The sequence below is a fragment of the Mauremys mutica genome, chromosome 4, assembly GCF_020497125.1.
Source record: "Mauremys mutica isolate MM-2020 ecotype Southern chromosome 4, ASM2049712v1, whole genome shotgun sequence".
Classification (NCBI taxonomy): domain Eukaryota; kingdom Metazoa; phylum Chordata; order Testudines; family Geoemydidae; genus Mauremys; species Mauremys mutica.
The window spans coordinates 132787158-132808779 of record NC_059075.1 but is presented as its reverse complement, the minus strand read 5'-3'; the positions used below and the strand labels follow the sequence as shown (position 1 = coordinate 132808779).

General features: G+C 43.2%; 1 protein-coding gene across 3 annotated transcripts in view; it reads left to right on the top strand.

Moving 5' to 3' along the window:
- MAPK14 (mitogen-activated protein kinase 14) overlaps positions 1-21082 on the top strand; it is a 56577-nt gene extending 35495 nt beyond the window's left edge. For 2 of the 3 annotated variants that reach the window (XM_045013965.1, XM_045013962.1), the window contains exons 7-12: positions 708-822; positions 1628-1699; positions 16610-16689; positions 17293-17371; positions 17996-18169; positions 18685-21082. In XM_045013965.1, the coding sequence (XP_044869900.1) occupies positions 708-822; positions 1628-1699; positions 16610-16689; positions 17293-17371; positions 17996-18169; positions 18685-18752 (588 nt within the window). In that variant the 3' untranslated portion in view covers positions 18753-21082. Of the gene's footprint in view, positions 1-707; positions 823-1627; positions 1700-11081; positions 11162-16609; positions 16690-17292; positions 17372-17995; positions 18170-18684 lie in introns of all 3 variants that reach the window. The other variant, XM_045013963.1, reaches the window with a different exon arrangement.
- The last annotated feature ends 540 nt before the right edge of the window (positions 21083-21622 follow it).

The following is a 21622-nucleotide window of genomic DNA, read 5'->3' as shown; positions in this document are numbered from 1 at the left end:
GGCACTTAGTTTGACTTGTGATTTGAGTAGTTATGATGGACATTGAAGATGCAGAACTTACTTAAGCAAATCAGCTTCTTAATAAAAACAGGAGTACTTGTGGCACCTTAAAGACTAACAAATTTATTGTAGCATGAGCTTTCGTGAGCTAAAGCTCACTTCTTCGGATGCATCCGAAGAAGTGAGCTTTAGCTCACGAAAGCTCATGCTACAATAAATTTGTTAGTCTTTAAGGTGCCACAAGTACTCCTGTTTTTTTTGCGGATACAGACTAACACGGCTGCTACTCTGAAACCTGTCAGCTTCTTAATAGTTCAACTTAAAATGCCTGGAATACTTTAGTCCTCACCTGTTGTATGTTTTCAAGGGGCTGAAAGTAGGTTTGTGCTAAACTCCAATTTAACTTTTTACGTGTTGTGTGAATTTAGTGCTCGTGAGAGTAAAAGCTAACAACACTGGCTTGGAATTGAGCACAGTACAGTTAGAGGCAAGTTATGCACACACAACCCTGCCTCAGTGCTGATACTCGAGGCCTATTCTATTTTTGTCTAGTGCCTTAATTTGTGTTCCATAATCTACTCTTTGCATTGTTCCATCCAGCTCTTTCTCCACCCAGTCTCAAAACTGCCTGATTATTTATTCTAAAGAGTTTGGGTTTAATTTTTTCCATTGCAACAGTGTGCAGCTTTCTTTTTTTTGTTCTGCAGATTCTGGATTTTGGTTTGGCCCGGCACACGGATGATGAGATGACTGGGTATGTGGCTACCAGGTGGTACAGGGCTCCTGAGATCATGCTGAACTGGATGCATTACAACCAGACAGGTACATTAGCAGAGGATTTCTCCCACATTTTGATAGTGTAGCTCTCATCTTGATAGGGATTGTTTTATGGACACACACACCCCTTCTATTTGTAAATGTGCAACTGGGGCAACTATAGCAACTGTACTTGAGTAAAGCTGAATGGGAGGAGGCAGCATCGTGTGGCCAGCCAGCTGTCCATGGACCACAGCATGAGTATCATTACATTAGCATTCACAGGATTTCATTTAAATAATTCACTTACAATTCTTGAGATTATAATGAGCAAAATATCCGTCCTCATAGATATTCCTCTCATTTTGCCAGGTCATGACTTCCTATAGGGATAGATAGTATAAATGTGCTCCTTTGATTGCATACCTCTTTTTTTTTTTTCTTTTTCTGTTCTCCTGTCACCCGCTCCTCTTTACTTGTGTATACATCCCCCTGGAAGGTTTTGTGGCCTTCCTTTTCCATCTGTTTCCATTTGGGTATGACAGGGGTAAGACCAGGCCCTCTTGCAGCTGTGCAAATCCATCCCACAGACATCTGCCTGCCTTGAACAGGCTTTTCCCTCTTCCTCTGTGGACTTTGATATCTGATGGGCATTATGCCAGCTGGGGAAACTTTCATCTAATTAGGTATTAGGTTTGCTTCGTCAAGTGTCAGCTGAGGGTTATGGAACATTGTTGGCTGGCCTGGGACATGGTATAAGTTGTATTTAACGCCAAAGCATGGAGTTATTTCTACTTATTGATAAAGGTAATTCTGTTGAGATTTTATTTTTCCTATACTACATTTATCTTTTTGTTTTTGTTTTGTTCAGTTGATATTTGGTCAGTGGGGTGCATTATGGCTGAGCTGTTGACTGGAAGAACATTGTTTCCTGGTACAGACCGTATCCTTTACAAATTTTATTTTCTCTTTGGAATGTAAATTAGAGCTCTTTACTTTCACTCATTTCCCAAGGAAATAAAATTTTCAGTGATGACTTCTTGGCTAGGTGTGTCCCACATGAGAAATCATTACTGTGCAAAAGAAGGCAGAACTCTTTCTCTTCACTGGTACCTGCATCCAACGAAGTGGGTATTCACCCATGAAAGCTCATGCTCCAATACATCTGTTAGTCTATAAGGTGCCGCAGGACTCTTTGCTGCTTTTACAGATCCAGACTAACACGGCTACCCCTCTGATATTTGCCATTACTAGAACTATCTTGTGTTCAATTTCTGGGAGTCCCTCACCTTGTCAGTCTGGCAAAATTATTGGGTTCTGGGTTTGGTCAGTGGCACAATATGCCCCATATTCCTATTGCATCCTGCTTGTGCTTATTGCAGATTCCTTATAAGTATAAAATATCCCTTATTTCTCAGTAAGGTGACCTTCCATGTGTGTTTAAATGGGGTGCTATTAAAGCAGTGATTCTCCTGCTTCTTTAGGCCAGGGATCGCTTGCCAATTTGTTCCAAATATCCAGCTCCCTTGTGAGATGCTTACTAATTTTAATCAGATGGGTTCCACTCCCCCTTTCAGTATGTGCTGGTGCAGATGTGAGGGCTCAGGCTCTGTTGTTTTAGAATTCTTTTGATAGCACCAAAGTGGCCTGGGTGAGATCTTTTGGCAAACCTACAAGAGAGGCGACATGTATCTGATGAAGTGGGTATTCACCCACAAAAGCTCATGCTCCAATACATCTATTAGTCTATAAGGTGCCACAGGACTCTGTCGCTTTTTACAGATCCAGACTAACACAGCTACCCCTCTGATACTTGACTAAAAGAGATGGTAATTTGTTAGGGGGAGAATAAATCCTTTGCAGGAGCATCTAGGACAGTGGTCACCAACCAGTTGATTGCGATTGACTGTTGGATCCTAGAGGAACTCCCAGTCAATTGCGGTCTTTGGCGGTGCAGTGTGGCTACCGCTAAGGCAGACTCCCTGCCTACCCTGGGCCCACACCGCTCCTGGAAGCGGCCAATGCAGGAGGGAGCGGGGGTCTCCCTCCGCGCACTGCTCCTGCCTGCAAGCACCACACCCACCGCTCACATTGGCCAGGAGAGCTGCGGGGGCAGTGCTTGCAGAGAGAGGCAGTATGCAGAGCCATGTGCCCACCGCAAGGGCGTGTTGGCCCCTTCCGGGAGTGGCTTGGGGCCGGGTTAGGCCCTTAACCTCGCTGCACCAGCCACTGACCAGGAGCCTCCAGAGGTAAGTTCTGCCCGTCAGGAGGCCACACCCCACCCCTCATCCTTGAGCCCCCTCCCGGAGCCTGCATCCCGAACCCCCTCGTGTACCCCAAGCCCCATCCTGTACCCCCTCCTGCACCCCAACACTATGTCCCAGCCCAGAGCCCCCTCCCAGAGCCAGCACCCCATACCTCCTCCTGCACGCAAACTCCCTCCCAGGGCTCTCACCCCCTCCTACATCCCTGCCCCAGGCTCAGCCCAGAGCCCCCTCCCACACTGTGAACCCCTCGTCCCAGCCCGGATCCCACACCTCTTCCTGAATGCCAACTCCCTGCCCTAAACCGATGACAGTGAGTGAGGGTGGGGGACAGCAAGCGACGGAGGGTGGGGGGATGGAGTGAGTGGGGTGGGGCATCGGGGAAGGGGCAGGGTAGATCCTGGGTTGCCATTAGATTCAAAAAGTGATCTTGGGTGTAAAAAGGTTGGAGATCACTGATCTAGAAATATCTTCCCCAGGGAATTAGAACAAAAAAACTACTACAGTCGAACCCATTTATCTCGACCTCGGTTAACTTGCCAATCCTATTAAGTCGACGTTTTAGAAGTGGAACCGCCAAACTCCCTCTTTGTCTTATCGGTTTCTCATTGGTTATGTCGATTCTTTAATCTCGCCGAACCCTAATATCTCGAGCACAGAAGAGCGCCGAATTTGCCACTAACCGAGGTCGAGATAAATGGGTTCGACTGTAACTCCGGCGGCGGCCCTGCCCGGCTCCTGCATCCCTCCCCGGCCACGCGACTCCTGCCCTGGCCCCGGCTCCCCAGCCGCGCGGTTCCCCAGCCGCCCGGCTCCCCGCGTCCCCGACCCACCGTGTCCCCAGCCGCCCGCTCCCTGGCTCCCCAGCCGCGCTGTTCCCCAGACGCCCGGCTCCCCGCGTCCCCGGCCGCCCGGCTCCCCGCGTCCCCGGCCGCCCGCTCCCCGGCTCCCCAGCCCCGCGGTTCCCCGCCCGCCCGTCCACCCGGCCCCGCTTCCCCGGTCCCCGCTTCGCCGCCCGCCCGCCCGCCCGGCCCCGCTTCCCCGGTCCCCGCTTCGCCTGCCGCCCGCCCGGCTCCGCTTCCCCGGTCCCTGCTTCGCTGCCCGCCCGGCCCCGCTTCCCCGGTCCCCGCTTCACCTGCCGCCCGCCCCCGCCCGGCCCCGGTCCCCGCTTCGCCGCCCGGCCGCCCGGCCCCGCTTACCCGGTCCCCGCTTCGCCTGCCGCCCGGCCCCGCTTACCCGGTCCCCGCTTCGCCTGCCGCCCGCCCGCCCGGCCCCGCTTACCCGGTCCCCGCTTCGCCTGCCGCCCGGCCCCGCTTACCCGGTCCCCGCTTCGCCTGCCGCCCGCCCGGCCCCGCTTACCCGGTCCCCGCTTCGCCTGCCGCCCGGCCCCGCTTACCCGGTCCGGCTTCGCCTGCCGCCCGGCCCGCTTACCGGGTCCCGCTTCTTTGGCTGCCCGGCTCCGGGTCCCCGTCCACGGCCGCCTGGTCCCGCTTCCCCGTCCCGCTTAGCCGGATCCAGCCACGTGCAGGCACCGCGGTAAGGGGGCAGGGAGGGGGTGTTGGAGAGAGGGCAGGGGAGTTCAGGGGTGGGGGGGTGGATAGGGGTTTATCTCGATCATCGGTTATCTCGACGCTTTTTGGCAAACCCCTAGGCCGGCGACATAACAGGGTTCAACTGTATTTAGAACAAATTGGTATGTTTCAAAGAAAAAAAACTTTAGTATAGCTATTAAATTACTAGGGATAAACATCATCCCTGGCAGAGGTGATTGACTAACATCTAAATATAGGGATGGATTTTGACAGAGATTAACCACCTTTCACCAAAACTCCCCCCACACCACACATTCGATTGTAGTGTGTCTGCATAAGCACTAACAGTTACATCTATTTACTGGAACATATTGTCATTCAGTTTTCTATAAATGTTTAATATGTTAACTTACTATTTAAGATGTTGTCTTGGAAAGCACTTTCCTAGGTCTTAAAAAAAAAAAAAAACTTAATTGCCTTTTTCCTTTCATTACACTTGTGTCATCTTCTGTTGTATGTTTTCTCTTCCTCCTCCAGTGTGTCTTACTATTCCATCCTTCTTCCTCTCCTTGTTTTGCATTATCTACTTCCTTTCCTTCCCTAATAACTGTGATCTCACTCATCCCTCTAAATTTGCTAAATATGCTCTCATTCAACATCAGTCATCATCTCCTTTTCCCCTCCCCTCTTTTCAGTTGGGCTACTTGATCCCCAGTTCTGCTTCTCTCTCTCTCCCCCACCCTCCTCCTTGTCTGGGGTCTAGAAGAGAGAAATAGACAAAAACTACTGTCTCCCCATTTTGACTACCTAATTGCTGACAACCAATTTATCAGGTGGTCTGGCTTGGACACTTGGCTTTTTGCTGCAGAAAAATAAACCAGAATAGCTCTATCAGCAAAAATATCACTGCTGTTGACATTTGACCCTGGAATCACTGGCACCCTGAATTCAGAATATAAACAGGAGAATACTGATTCAGAGTCTCTAACAAAGGTTGCTTATACTTCAGATGATGTCTCTTCTGCCAGATGTAACCAAAAAAGCTACAAAGACGTGTAATTAAAATGTCTCAAATAGGATTTGCAATATAAAAGAAGCAGTGTGGCCTAATGGATAGAACACTGGACTGGAACTCAGGGGAACTGGGGCTGCCATTTGGCCTTCTGGGTAACCTTGGGCAAGTAACTTCAGCTCTCTGTGTCTCGTTTTCCCCCTCTGTAAACTGGGGATGTTAGTTCCTTTATAAAGTGCTTTGAAATGTACTAGTGAAAAGTGCTGTTATATGAGTTAGATGTTTTGTTAAATGCCAGGAAATACGTCTCAGTGTGTACTTTACTGTACTGAGCAAAATCGATAAATCTCTCCTTCCAAGTCTGAGAGACTTTCCTCTGACTTTTTAAAATATGCATTATAGGCATATAACTGTTTGATTTTAGGAAATCCTGTCCTTTCCTGTGTCATGCTAAGGTGCTTTACTAGTTTATATATTTCCTGCAGATACTTGCAATTCTCTGTCTTGAACGCTTGCATTCTTTCACACATGTTGATGATTTGTCGCATCATGATGCTTTTCTCCTAATCAGTGCTTGATTTTATATAACGGTATCGAGGCCCTTCCCACACCTCCTCCACAGATATAGAAAGCCTTTAGTAGTTCTTTGAGCATTGCCTGCATGGATCCTCACCTTAAGTGACATGCATATCCTATGCACGTTAGATTAGCATGTTCTGGAAAACAGTATCTGTTGGGGGTTGTGTGTACCTTACTTAAGCCTTTACGCCCCATGCCAAAGATATAAAAGGGGGCTAGCACCCTCCCAAACCTTGACTTGGTCCTGCATAGGCAGCAATAAGGAACTAAAGGTAGTGACACACCCAGATCTTCTGCATTTGTTAAGATCAGTGCCCTGAGCTCCCAACGTGTTCAGCATTGGGGGTTTATTATTCAAGTGATTAGCCATAGTTTCTATAATTATATGTACAGTGGGAACATTAAGTCTCTAAAGTGTTTTCTTCATCTTGGTTACCTTTGGGGTGAAACTCAGAGATCAAATGTGAGGTTCTAAAGTTAGTAAAATCTTTTTTGATGAGGGAAGAGTTGTAGGGAAATAATCAACAGATGCAGAAGATTTTGGGGTCATGGGAATAGGATCAAGGACTGTAATTGACTGAAAACCTTAATTTCTCACTGTCACACATAATCAGATTAATCATTCACTGTCCTCTTGAAATTCAGTCATCTTCAGAAAATGAATTAAGTGATTTCAGATATTTGTAATCTTCCCTTATGTTTAATACTAATATTTGTGCTTTTACAAGCATATTTTCCCATTGATTAAAAATATTTTTATCTCCGCTTTTTCAGTGTGACTGTTCCACACAAATAAGAGAGGAAGCGGATTTGCTGTTTTCTCTGTACAAAGTACTGTCATGTGCAAAAGGAAACAAACATTTCTTTCACTGTTGGCAATCTTGGAAGTTCGTTATAACAATATAGACAAAATTATATTTCTCTGATTGTTAAATTGACTGTATCCCTTTAAATTCTGTGATGAATATATATATAATTTTTTTGCCGTCCAATCACGTGCTGTTCTACAGAAGTTTCATGTTGAAAATGAACCATTTGGAAATTACATGGTCTCTTGGTACATTTTGCTCTGCTTGTCTACCTCTCAAGTATTCTTTGGACATGCTTTGCGTGGATAAGCTCCTGTAATCTTGCAGTGTCTGCTGATGATGATGGAAGATTGATTGTTTTCTGCATTTCAGGATCATTGGGACTTGAGTCCTCGGAGAGCCTGTGGCGATCCCTTTTGAGGTTTGCATGCTCTGCTTTCCCTTTCCATGCACTTTTCTTCTTGTGAGTTTTTTTGTTTTGTTTTTGTTTTGCTTTGTGTGTTTACTAACTTTGTTAGTTTGGTGTGTAACTGTTCAGAGTTCACTTCACTCCGACACCACTTGCCCCATTAGTTAAGGCTATGCTTGTAATTCAGTGGGGTACAGATGGTAGGCCTAAACTAGATGGAATAGTTCACGTGTTTGCATGCTGCAATGTCCACTCAGCACGTTAGTTTTGCTTTTGGGAGCTACCAAGGTACGTGAAGTGTAATACACTTTGGAAATTTCTAGTAACTTCTAATACCTTGATATCTCCTGAGAATAGGGTTGACACGGCAGACAGCACACTATGTGCAATAGCGTCATCTGCACACCTGTATTCACACACCAGATCAAAGCCTGCACTCTGGGTTTGTTGTGAATGGGTAATCCAGTTAAGGAGTTCAGACCCTAGCACTATTGCAGTTCTTCTTTTGATCATCTTTTCTTTATCAGGTAAGATTTAAAAATAAGAGGATCTTAAAATTTAGACACCGTAGTAAATATTTTTCTTTATTTATAAAATTATATACTGGATCTATTTTTAATAAAATAGATCAAATCAACTTTGTAAGTGTCAAATAGTTATTGAGTTTTTAAAGTGTAACTACCAAAATAAAAAAAATGCTTCTGACTCTCACTTTAGTTCAGTTCTTTCACACTTGTAAATCAAGCCTTTTTTGCATCTTAAAATAACACTGGGCAAATTTAACATTAATATTGCACATTTCTTTCAAGATTAGATGCCAGAATACTTGGGTTTATCTAGATTAGGGATATCTGGGCAGGTGTATCCACCCAGGTTCAAACACACTTGTTGTGTATTTGGTTGTCATGGGTTTTGTTACTATGGCAACTGAGTTAGACTATTAAGGGATAGCTCAGCCGGTTTCAACCGGCTGAGTGAGCTCTCTGTGTCTGTAAATAAAATGGAGGTTTTGGTTAGCTGTCTGCTCTCTGGCCTCAAGTGATTGCTTCCTACACCGGCTGCCCCAAGGATATAACAACACTGATGTAGACTTCCCTAAATGGACATGTCCTGCATTTGTAAATTATACATGGGTATCTTCTCTGGCATCCACAAGAGCACAGCAATGCTCTAGTACTTTAGGACAAAAAGTGAAGATCTTGCTCAGCTAAAACTTCAGGGAATATTTAGATCTTTCAGAATACTTTTGACATTTTGAATTTACTCAAGACATCCAGGACATTACTGTTTCGCTTAATAAAAAGTCATGGAGTCTTTAATGATCACAAGTGGTCATGGCCTCTGTTTTGTCTTTAGTGACTGACTATTATACAGGAGGGTCCTATGATCCCCTTAGGTCTTAAACTCAATGAATCTACATGCACAGCAACTATTCCCATATTTCTTTAATGTGCATAAACATACACACTTCATTCTGGCTCTATATTTCAACTTCAGTACCATAATGTCTCCTTTTAGGTAATGCGTTTTAAATAGCAGCCCAAATCCATAATTCTGATAGTCTTAAACTTGATTTTGAAACACACACAAAAAGGAATTTAAATTAAAAAATACAAATAAACCAACGAATATCAAACTCAAAATGAAGGCATGCAGGCAGTCCTTAGCTTGCACAAATGTTTTTCTTGCAAAAGAGCATGAGTGAAGGGTGTAATGGCTGTCTTAAATTGATTTTCATCAGGGCCATTTAAATATAACTGATTGTATTAACTATAGCAGTCTTCTGCTAATTATATGACAGAAATCTCTGATTCCATAAATTTTGATGCCTAAGAGTGTGCAGTTCAGTGATTACAGGTACATGTATGTGATCATTAGCTGTAATGTTTGAGTGCCTGTTTTGATTCAAACTTGATAAACAATCAATTTAATCAAAGTGAACTTTTTGAAAGTAAATGAAACATCAACTCATCTGTTTGTCAAAGCATATTATAGCATAGATTTTTCTAGCCATTTTAGATGCATTTATTGTAGACCAAGCTTTAGTCAAAGTATGGCTTTAACAAGTAGAATTGGATATGCAATGAGTCCCTAATATCAGCAGATGCATTTTGGGAGTACAAGGCTCCTTTTAAAAATAAGTATTTGAAAACAACCCCTGGGCTTGGGCAAATTTTCATTTAAATGTTTCTACCACTTGAAGACTTTTGTAGTAAGAATTGTACTCTAATATGTGCAAAATGCAAGTTGTAAGAATACTCAGTAGTAATGTATGCTTTGTGGCATTTGAGTAAAGAGATGCCATGTAGTGAGATACAATTGCAACTGCATTTATGAGATCTGCATGGCATTGTTTCCCTTGCGGTGAACAATGCTGCCTAAAAAGATGATTATCTTGTATTTAAAGGAAAACCCATAACTATGTTAATGGAATTTTAAGGGTATCATATTCCAGAAACAAACTTGAATGATGTAGTCTGAAATCACTAATGGGATTTGGACTGCAGCATACTAGAGCAATATAGAGATGGAATAAGATTGCTCCCAATTTTTTAAAAAGTTGACTTCCAGTCTGGCTCTTTATTCTTGTGACTATCAGACCTGTAACAGTATTTTAACAAGTGACAAAGAGTCCTGAGAAGTGGGTATTCACCCACGAAAGCTTATGCTCCAGTACTTCTGTTAGTCTATAAGGTGCCACAGGACTCTTTGTTGCTTTCTACAGATCCAGACTAACACGGCTACCCCTCTGATAGTATTTTAACAGATTTCTCCATGTACATTTTTTCAGATTTCGTAAAGATTTTTCTGCCTTTTCAAAGAGAGCAGATCAGTTGTCTAAAGGACCTGATGGTAGCTCTGTTTTGGACTGGGCATTGTGTCCATTCTAGATCAGCAGTCCCATTGGAAGCACAAAGCTTTTCATCATACAAATATACAGCTTTGGGGACTTTCAGGCCCTATTTTTGCAAAGCTTCTGCCTGTTAGTTTGTTTTTGTTTTATTTTGGCAGCAGTGTTGAAACAAGATGATGTAGTCCCCTTCATATTTTCTAAAAGAAGCCAGTAGGAAGTAAGCACCCTCTGCTGGCTATGTTGGCCACTTCAATGTTCTGCAGTTTAGCGTGTAGCATGGGAAGTGGGAGAAGGTGCACCTGATCAGTTTTTAGGTTGCTAGAACAACTCTAGACAGCAAGCAAGTTCCAGTCATTCTGTGACATCCGGAGTTAGTCACAAGTGGTCAGACTATCTCAGCCGTGTATTGCAAATGGCCATGTATTGTTGCATACTAGCACCTACACTTGCCAGCCTTCTGCTTTACTGCATCTATTACTAACATGCTTAATATTGCTAACTACTAAAGCTCTGGGTGGATGTTAAAGGGTGGAGTGAGCATGTGAACTAAGCCTTGCCGGTGAGACAAAAGTTTTGTCTTTAATGTCTGCTGTGCATTGTTCATGGCAGTCAAGTGTAAGTGATCAACTCTGCTCAATGCATGTGTGCACATTTGTGGTCCAGTGGTTTAATGTAAATGATTTAGGCACAAGTGCATTGTGTGGGGATGTTTAACTTTATACAGAAGGAATGTATAAAGTTTGCTTAAAATGACTATTCAGATAAGGTCTTGTTAGACCTTAACTCTCCAGCTTCATTAGGCTGATACTCTGAACTTCTTTTCATTTTGATTTGTCCCAGCATTTTCCTTTATGGTTCACCATTAGATATTGATCAGTTGAAGCTCATTTTGAGACTCGTTGGAACCCCAGGGCCTGAGCTTTTGAAGAAAATCTCCTCAGAGTCTGTGAGTTTATACTTTGATTGTAATATATGCCCTTTTGGGAGTCAGTGTTCTACCTCTGTTCTGCCCTCTTGTAGTCTGTCTGTACTTTGTGATCTTTTTTCTGGATTTTTGGTCTTTTTTTCCTTTTTCATTTTTCTCCCTTGGGGTGTCCGTGCATTCATATTTCACCTGATCTCTCTTCCTCCTTCCCTACCCATGGTGTGAACTCCTCTTTCCCATCTCACTTTACGTTTTCCTGACTTCTTTTTGTGGGTCTGTACTTCACAAAGGATCACACGGGCAGACACTACTGGAGAAGCACCTCTTATGGTTGGGATCTTGGGACTTACACCAATAACTGTTTCTCCAGATTGCCTATCCAAGGGACTCTCTGTGGGCAAATGATCCCATTCAAAAATGAGCATGACATCTAAGCATGTGCAATTTCTCTATGGGAGTTTGTGTGTTCTTCCCAAAGCAGTCTTTCATATGACATCAGAATGAGCTGCTGCCACCACTGAGACTTTTGTTTTCAGAGCATTAAATCCAAACTGCATTGCAGGTGCTAAATTAGGAAAGAGATGGCCACCATGGAAGAAGTACACAGCCAGCCTAGCCACTTCAAACAGTCATGCTGTGCTAATGTATGTGTTAATTTGCAATGTACTTTTGCCAGCATGCATGTTATCTATGACCACTGAAGCTTTATTTAGACAGACTCTTGTTTAAATGGTGACCAGTGTCTTCAGTCTTTCCTACCACCTTTGCCATGTACAAATGTTTGTTCCTGGATTATGAACCAATTTGGGGAGGCAAAGTATAAAATAAATCACACTTAATTTTACCTGTTCACAAAATTAAAATACACAGAAGTTACACCAAGGGGATATGCCTTTTTTTTTTTAAGAGAGTATATGGGGAAGGGGGGGAGTAGCAGAAGCTAATGGGTTGCTAATGCATAGTAAGTACTGATGTAATGAACTAGCTTACAGGTTTCTAGTGGCAAGCTGCAGAAAAGTGGTACTGAGGTACTTGTTAAAGAATCAGAGGATCAGTTTGGTGGGGGATGAGTAGATTATTTCATATACGGTATCATATGTGGGAGCAGAAAGGTTTGACCTCTATCAGACGTGCGAGAAATCAGATGAGGCCAGAACTGGCAGATGAGCAGGTCAGGTATAGGGCAAACTAGAACTCGGTGGCCAAGAGGTGTCCTGAAGATCTGGTGGGCTGAAGCATTGTGAATCAACAGAACTTTGGGCATGGGCAAATTTGGGGGAGGACATAAAAGGACTTACAATAAGACATGAAATCAGTGAGCAATTCACAGAATGAGTATCACTGTAGCTGTCATTTTGTTGAAGTTACAGTACTCAGACTTGCAGAGAAAATGTATCTGAGTGACTGCACTATTACAAATCTGAGAAGTGAACTCATGTTCAGAATTGAGATGAGCTAGATAGATGTAATTAATGGTATTCCCCTTGTCAAGTAAGAGGATAGCCATCTTTTATGGTGATTGAAGGAAGTTAAGCAAGAATTGAGTGATGTGTTCGAGCAGGTAGGCAGAGGGTAAATTGAGAGAGAACACTTTGCTCACGTTTTCACTGACCTCAACATAAAAATGGTACTGGAATGTTTATGAAATGCTGAACACTAGTAAGGGGTGGTAGATGGAGAGGAGAAGAGGGTTGAGAACAAAGCCTTATGGGATCCTTCTATAGTGGTGTAGTATTGTCTCCTTTGAGTAAAGCAAAACCTGGGGTGCAGATACACTAGAGGCAGAGGCGGCTCTATGTTTTTTGCCGCCCCAAGCACGGCAGTCAGGCAGCCTTCGGCGCCATTTCTGCGGGAGGTCCACCAGTCACGCGGATTCGGTGGCGGTTCTGCAGGTGATCTGCCGGTCCCGCGACTTCTGCATACACGTCGCCAAAGCCGCGGGACCAGCGGACCTCCCGCAGAAACACTGATGGTTCCCTGACTGCCGCTCTCACGACGATCGGCATGCCGCCCCGCCCCTGGCTTGCTGCCCCAGCCACGCGCTTGTTGTGCTGGTGCCTGGAGCCGCATTACATTATGGTCAAAGACTGAGGGGAGGGTGCAGTAACCAACTGGCATTCATGGATGGCTCACATGGTGAAGCTATTGAAGAGATGAAATTTTCCTCCAGTATTGTGCTGAGATAGCTAATAGCAATTTGATTTGGTGGGTTTCTTTGTGATGTGATAGGTTTTTAGCATGACAGGGATAGTTATGCTTATGGGAGTTGTGAAGAGATGTAGAGATATGGTCTCTAGAGTGGAGGTGAGCAGTTTAGAGTGAGCAGTTTTGGTGGGGGAATATTGGCAATTTTAGCAGGAGCTGGGTGGAATTTAAAAACTACATCACAATTTAAATGAATATGTGGGGAAAACGGCATAAAAATGGCAATATCTCCCTTTCAGAAAAAGCCTGAATAAATGTGCCTTGCAGGATCTTGAGAAGATCAGTAAGTAAAAACACTGGCCTTGTCTAGACTAGAGAAACAGGTTGTTTTAAAACACATTAGGTAATATGGATGTATTAACATGACTCTAAAGACTGGTTTAGACAAGATTTAACACTTTTAAAGATGTTAGCTTGTCATGGTCAACCTTAATTTCTTTGTGTTTAAAAACATGTTAGATAAAGTAACACATTTTTAAACGCAAACTTTCTTCATAGTTTAGCCAGGGCCACAGCAAAGAATTGAATTCCAGACTTGAGGGCCTGCCACTGTCACCAGCTCCTGATATCTCATTTACAGACTGTTAGCTCGAAGATCTCTTCTCAGACATAGAGTTGAAGCCTATTTGGATACACTTGAGTATTTGAATATATAGAAGCAGCCCAGGATCTAATAAGCATCCTAGGTCGCAAATCTGAGTTACAAAAGATGGGTGGACCTTCCCATTTCAGCGGAAAGGGCACCTTCTCCATTTCCTTTGATAGTTTTCTTCAGACTACCATTATCACCTCAGACTAATTTGGAGTGGACTTCGCCCTGTTAGCCATGATTCTCAGCCAGACACAGAAAAAGCAGTGTGATTGAACTGATGAACGATGTGGAGCTGAATTTCAAGGATGTAGTGTGTGGGTTGCAACCCATTGATATCTCACTAGCTTCCCCATCAGCTTCATGTAAATGTTGAATAAGAGAGAGAATAGATTTTAGGATCCGGCTGAACTTCATGCAAGAGAGCCCTTGAGGTTAACTAACTATCCCCATACTCACCTCTGGTAGGTCTACTTGAAGAGAAATAAAGTTAGGAGGATAGAGATGATTGTGATGTGATAATGAAGGGAAGCTGTTTACATGGAGGAAAGTATCAAACTCTTTGCAGTGTGTGGCAGGAAGGGTAGAGAAAGTAGTTAAATGAAGGCATGCAATGAGAGCGTTTGAAGAGTTGACTGAGGAGTTTCAGTGACTTTAGAAATTGCAGAATGATTAAAATGTTACAGATTAGAGAGGGGTCTTGTAGGACTAAGTGGCCTTTCTAAGTACTTTACTAAACTATGACTTTTTTTTTTGTTTGGTGCATCAATATTTCCCCTGTTGATGACTCCAAGTCCTGCAGGGTTCAAGTTCAATGTTATATTGGCACTTCCGGGTAGGTGGACTACTGTGTGCCTAGATTGTCAAAGTAGCTGACAAGTATGCAAGCATGTTGTAGTGTTCTGAACTGCGGAAGTTTGGGAGAAGAACCGAGGGATAGGATTTGACCCAAAGGGCAGAAGGTATAGGGTACAGTACTTGAGGTGATAGCTATAGTAGTGTGGAAAAGAGGGCAGTTTTGGTGAATTGAAGATTAAATTTATATTATGCATTGATGACTAAGCAGTTGATCCTGCAGGAGAAATTACTGATATGGCCAAGGATGTGGTTGATTTTGTTTGGTGTCAAATTGGGAGAAACAAAAGGTGCCAAAGGGAGGAGAATATTTTGGCTGTCATTGAAACTACCACCTGTAGGCTGAGGAGAGGCTGGATGAGGTGAAGGAAGGAAGGATTAGGTTAAACAGGTGAATAATTCAGGGTTTGTCTACACAAACAATTAGTCTGCAGCAAGATCAAATTTTAATCTGCCATGGACTATCTGTGTGGATACTGCTGATGAGGACTAGATCAGAGGTCATTAACCAACTGTTAATGGACCTCAGCAGGGTCTGCATGGACAGTTGTCAGTGGAAGGTTAATGCATGATAGATTCACACACACTAGGTTGCTGCAAACTAAATGTTCATATGAACAAGCCCTGAATTTTAGATTTAGAGATAGCATTAGGAAAAAGCGACAGATATTGGGAAGTCCAGGTGAGTGAGGTAATCTTTCTTTTTCTTGGACCAATTCCAGTAGAAGATATTACCTCACCCACCTTGTCTCTTTAATATCCTGGGACCAACACAGCTACAACAACACTGCAAACCATATTTTGAGAAGGAAGAAAATGAAGTGGAGAGAGAATGTTTGAGGCATGATTTGAAGATGGTGATGCCACTCTCTGTGCCAGTGATGTGAGAACAATGGGTGTGATAGAGTCTGGGGAAGGTCAAGGGGGCTAGATTAGTTTGTATATCAGAAGGGACTTTTCAGAATATAGGCACCGAGTCGAGCAACATTGGTTTACTTCTATGAAGGAAAAGCAGAGTTCCTTTTTTCTAAGTCTACACTCAGAATCTTTTGCATAAAATACAGGAAAGTATTGACACTGCTCTGTTTTGTACTGTATGAAGATAACCTTGAGCTAAATTGATGGGGATTTATGTGTGGGGCAGGGGTGATGTTCCTATAACAAGCTCTGAATTTGCTTTTTTCTTTGCATTTGACCCCGGCAGGGTTTTCTGCCTCATTTTAGTTGCTGTTAAACTCTCTCCATTTCTGTTCAGTGACATCGGCTAACATTTGATTTTGTGCAATGCTAATGTCTTGCTAACCCTGCATTTGTTGTCTACCATCACCTCACCCACATATCACACTGCCTGCGTAGCTGTTCAGAGGGAAGGTGCCAGTTGCTGAGCTAATATCACCAGCATCTAGGCCACAAGGGTCTTGACAGCTTCCTGTGCAGTAAGTCAGTAAAGCTATGCATTTAAAGTCAGTTCAGAGGATCAGTTTGTTCAGCGGCCACATGTGAATGCAACAGCTTGTGTAAACTGTTGAGAAGTTTCAAGGAGGCAAATCTGTAAATTAAGTTTGAGTTTGGCTATTAAACTTACGCCTGTTTGTGCTGACAGGCTATTAGCGATTGAGAATTAGGAATCACTTGCTTTAGCTGCTCACTAGTCCGCATCGCTAAAACCTCACAAGTATGTCTGACAGATTGAGTGGTTCTTGCCTGTTTGATCTGTGCCGGGGAGGGGGCAGAAGAAATAGTGTGTATGCAGCTGTGTTTCTATGTTTAAAATGATTTTTTGCACTGTTCTTAACAAAGCCCTTGACTAGGCACCTAAGATATTAACCAGCTTCAGCAGATCATGCGTCTGACGGGAACACCCCCTGCATATCTGATTAACAGGATGCCCAGCCATGAGGTGAGACCTGACAGGATGTACAGGGCTTTGCGATTCAGGTCACCACTTCTTGGGTTCACTAAATGCTCGCATGAGGCATGGGATGGGCACTAAGATAACTGCCTGCTACAGCAAGACTTTAAAACAACCTTAAAGCAAATTTCAAACTAGAACAGTGTAGACTAAACTTGTCGGCCTCTGGGATGTAGGAGAACCTGAATGAGTTGTTGTTTTTAGAATATCACTTAACAGTTGAATGATTTACCACTGGATACCATGAAGATGTCTATATATCATAGCAGTATATGATATGCTTCTTATGCCTCTTAGAGGAGGCAGTAAGCTTTTGCAATAGATCTCTGGGCTGTATTTTGTTTCCACTTTTGCACAAACCATGGAGCAAGTCCTGACTGTCATTATCTCTAACCCCTTCCCCCGACCATGGATGGTTGGTAGGTGAGAGAGGGTAAAATTGATGTGCCTAATAAGAGTCACAGAGGTGAGAGCAGGAGAATCAAAGTAAGTAGGCAGTGTATACACAACAAAATACTTCTGACAAATTGAGGCGCACTCCATATCTTGGTGGCTGGGAGATGTTCTTTAACAAAACATTTATTTCCACAGGCAAGAAACTACATCCAGTCTTTGTCCTACATGCCAAAGATGAACTTTGAAAATGTGTTTATTGGTGCCAATCCACTGGGTAAGGCTTGCAGCACTTCTCCTGGGAAGGGGATTTAGTGGCAGATATTAATAATCCCTGGTATAAGTCGCTAGTTAAATATAAAATTTAAAGTCCTTGACACTTTTATTTGGGCCTCTAAAGTAGGAGATATGTACCAGTTAATGTTTCAGCTAGCTGCTTGGCACTGACTTCTGGGGAGCTGCTTCTGCACTGTGTTAATACAGATCTTAATTATAATCCAGAGTATTTGCTGAGGGGAGAGAGAAACACTTGTTCTTGGCTTTGTCCCATACAACTAGCTGGTGGTGTCTATATTAAAAGTAGAATCCACTGCTGTATATTTTTTGACTAATTGCCATTTTAAAAGCTATCACTCCTGCTGGCTGTAAATGAGGAAGTGTGAAGCTGAATTCTAGCATATCTTGGAATACTGAGATTTGTTCACTCATGTTTGTTTTTGACTACAGAGTAGTTCAATATGGAGATGCCTCAAATACCTTGAAAGGATGGGGGCGGGGTTTCATGAAAAACTACAAACTTCTTTAGGTGGTACTTATATAAACTTGAGACTTAGAATAAAGTGTTTTGATGGCTCCGTGTGTGTAAAACTCCATTCTTTTCTCTGTCTCGGGGCTCTGATAGCTGTGGACTTGCTGGAGAAGATGCTGGTGCTGGACACAGACAAGCGAATTACTGCAGCTGAGGCACTGGCCCATGGCTACTTCTCTCAGTACCATGACCCAGATGATGAACCAGTGGCAGACCCCTATGACCAGTCCTTTGAAAGCAGAGAACTCGAGATTGAGGAATGGAAAAGTGAGTCTTGTGAAAGGTGGAATTACTGAGGCAAGCTGCATATCTTACAGCAGATGCCATGAGCTAACATCGAACTATAGCTTTTGTGGTTGGTTGGAGCAAACCGTTGGAGATGGAGAGCATGAGAGGGAGCTGATAGAAACGTTGTGTGTGCTGACATGGGATCTCATTAGTTTTGTTTCCTCTTCATTCATTGGGAATACCTTGTACTGTTCTGGTGACGTGCTGTGTATAGAATGAATACAGTCATTTGCTAGCTGGTAATACAAATATCAGTTCATGCAGACAATGCAGTTCAACCCTTTGGAGACTGCAAAAGTATATCGTGCTGGCATTCTGGAAGTAACATTCTGATGTAGACTGATTTGGCATATCAGCCCATTGGCTTTTTTTACTCAAAATATCTAGAGCATGTTTTCTTTTTGAAATGTGCCTCTGAGGATTGGAATTCAACAGAAGCTGTGTTATAAAACTGCCATCTTGCTGTATTAAGTCTGTCACTCTTTCCCCTCCAGGTCTGACTTATGATGAAGTAGTCAGCTTTGTGCCACCGCCGCTTGACCAAGAGGAGATGGAGTCCTGAGAAACTGCCTGTCTTCTGTTTGTCCCACTTCACTGTGAGGGGAAGGCCTTTTCATAGGGACTCTCCGAATATCATTCAAGTGCCTCTTGACACAAAGATGTTCTCCTTGGTGGAGGGGTTTTGTGTGCGTGTTTGTGTGTGTGTGTATTGAATGGGGGGAGAGAGGAAGGCTGACTGTATGTAAACATGCTGCATGCTATCTTGTATTCTGCGTACAGCTTAGGACAAGCCTCTGAAGACCTATTTGTGACTCACTTATTTTTTTTTTAAGCCCTTCCAGAGTAACAGACAGCAACCAATTTGCACTGCTGCTGGGGCAAGGCAGACATAATGCGGGGAAGCTCAGTTAATTCTCAGTCACATTTGTTGCCATTAAAATGGTTCTCCTCTGAGGAAGTGACTTTATAGATAATGGAAGGTAGCTGTATACTTGAACAGAGCCCCCTGCTTTCTGCAGCAACAGATTTGGGGTGATGTCTTTTTCTGTTTGATGCCAGAGGGCCTGTCTACATCCAAAGCCTCTTTCCAGTATTGTGTACCAGCAGACTCTCGGTTTGATTCTTGAAACACGAGAAGGATTTGTTTGAAAATGTAAATATGTTTTGTGCCTTAAATGAATGGGAAAAGAGTGAAAGTGAGTTTGGAATTAACATTCTTGAGTGGAATTCTGAGCCCACAGCTTTTCATGGGCTGCAGATCGCCAGGCATGAACACTATAACCAGGAAGTATACTTTCCAAGGCAACAGACTGTGTGCCCTTAGATTGGGAGTCACCATACTTCTCCTTCTTTTTCTCTCATTCTGAGGCTTCCCAGCATTAGCACCCAGTAGACACAGGCAGAGGCTGGAGATGATTCATGCTGTGTCTGTGTGCTTGTGTACTTTATTCCTAACAAGATGGGGTAGGGTGTTTTTTTGCATGTTGTAGCTGTATGTGCATGTAGACCTACTTTTGTTGCATTATCTTGGAGGAGGGCACTGGGGCAGTAAGTCTGCCAATGAAATACTGTACTGAGTTCCTCTGCTGTAGGAAAATCACAGCATCCTCCCTCTTGTAGCACAACTCATTGTGAAGATATCTGCCATTCTGGGAGCTTTGATAAAACATATGGGACAGATAAACATTCACCTTTTTCTTTTCTCTGGTTTCAAAAGATTTGGATTTATAGGGTAAAGGATAAATCAAGTCCTTTAAAGGAGCAGATAAACATGAGACAATTTAATTGTCCAAACTTAGAAGTTATTTTGCCCCCAAAAAGAAGTTTCTTAGAAATGCTGGAGTCCAAAACAAAGAATAAGCATGCGTCAAGTCAGAACCTCCCTTTCACTGTCCGTCTCTGTGTGGATGTGTAATTAACACTTTAATAAGGTGATTTTATTTTTACCCTCCTGGAAAAGAGCTTTTTGGCTATTTTAGTGGGTTGATCTCTGCCTGAGGAAACAGGAGCAGGGAGTATGGTTAAAGACAAAGTTGGTTAGAATATTTTGTATTTTACAGGGATCCTGTGTGAATGAAATGGCCATGTTTAGGGACTGGGGAGAGGAAAGTGTCTTTCAGTATTTTGTATACTGCAGCTGTCCTGGGTGGCTCAGATGCCCTTTTTTTAGGATATAGGGGAAAAGGCATTTTCATACGTTCATGTATTGCAGGCATCTCCTGTGTGGGAAGAGCAGGGCTTTTGCAGTATTTTGTATCCTGGTGGATCTTTGATATAGGAGTTGAGAGCAGCTGTTTTAATGTATTTATTCCTATGCATAAAGAGGCAGCACAAAGGGGTGGGAGGTGGATGATAAAGCCATCAGTTTTTCCTCGAACATTTTCCAGTGATCTCTCTTTAGGTCAAACCCTCTTAGAGAAGCTTGGGATGGGGTGGAGAGAGCAATTCTTTCATGCCTTGGGTACAGAACTCTCCCTCTGACCAAATTAAATTGACAATAGAAAACCTCCTTCTCTGCTGGATCTGCAGTCCAGGTATTTAAATGGAAATCCGTAAACCTACAGCAAGACTATTTTTATCAGCCATGTTATGTGTAGACGCTACAGTGTGATTTCATGCAGAAATATTGCTCAAGATTTTTTAAAATATAGACATTGCATGTATGAGTGGGAATGTTTCAAAGTCCAGACTCTAATGGGAGCTCCCGTGGCACGCACTCCCTGTTTTCAGAGCGGTGCTGTTCTGCTGCCTGAATTCTGAACAGAAGTACACACGTCAAAAAAGAAATTCTGCTATTTTGTTTGTATCCATGAACTTTGCTGTAATCGGTTCTGCCATATATGATGTCACACAATACCACTGGTTTAAAATAAAACTTATTTTTCAGATTTATTGGCTGCTGGTGCTTACAAACTTGTAATGTTAAATGTTTCATTTAAGTGAATTTGGCTCCTCCAAGAGATTGCATGTTTGGTTTCATACTGCATCCTAATTGATATAAAGGCTCAGGATGCATACCTTTCCTCCACTTACTCTGAAATCAGTGTGCACATTCCTTTGACCTGGCTTCTCCAACCAATACAGAGACAGTTTAGAGTTCGACCATGAATGTTGTCTGCCAGTGAAAAGTGTGCTTCCTAGTTCCTAGGCAGCTCTGTTAGTGGAAACTTAAGAAGTGTTTGTCCAACATAATGGTCCAGGTTTTGCTTCTGTTTCAGTACTGACACTCTGCCCTCGGCCTGCCCCTCTTCTAAGTAATTCTGATTTTTGTTTTCTTTCCTCTCTTGCTATTTACAAGTGAGTGTTCTTTGGTTCTTGTATTGTCACTTAGATGGTGCAATCATGAGAGCATAGTCTTGCCGCTCTCTGATTCTGTAGGATATAAGGTTCCCTAGTGTACCACTCTTGCAGGGGTGAAATTACTTGTTGTTC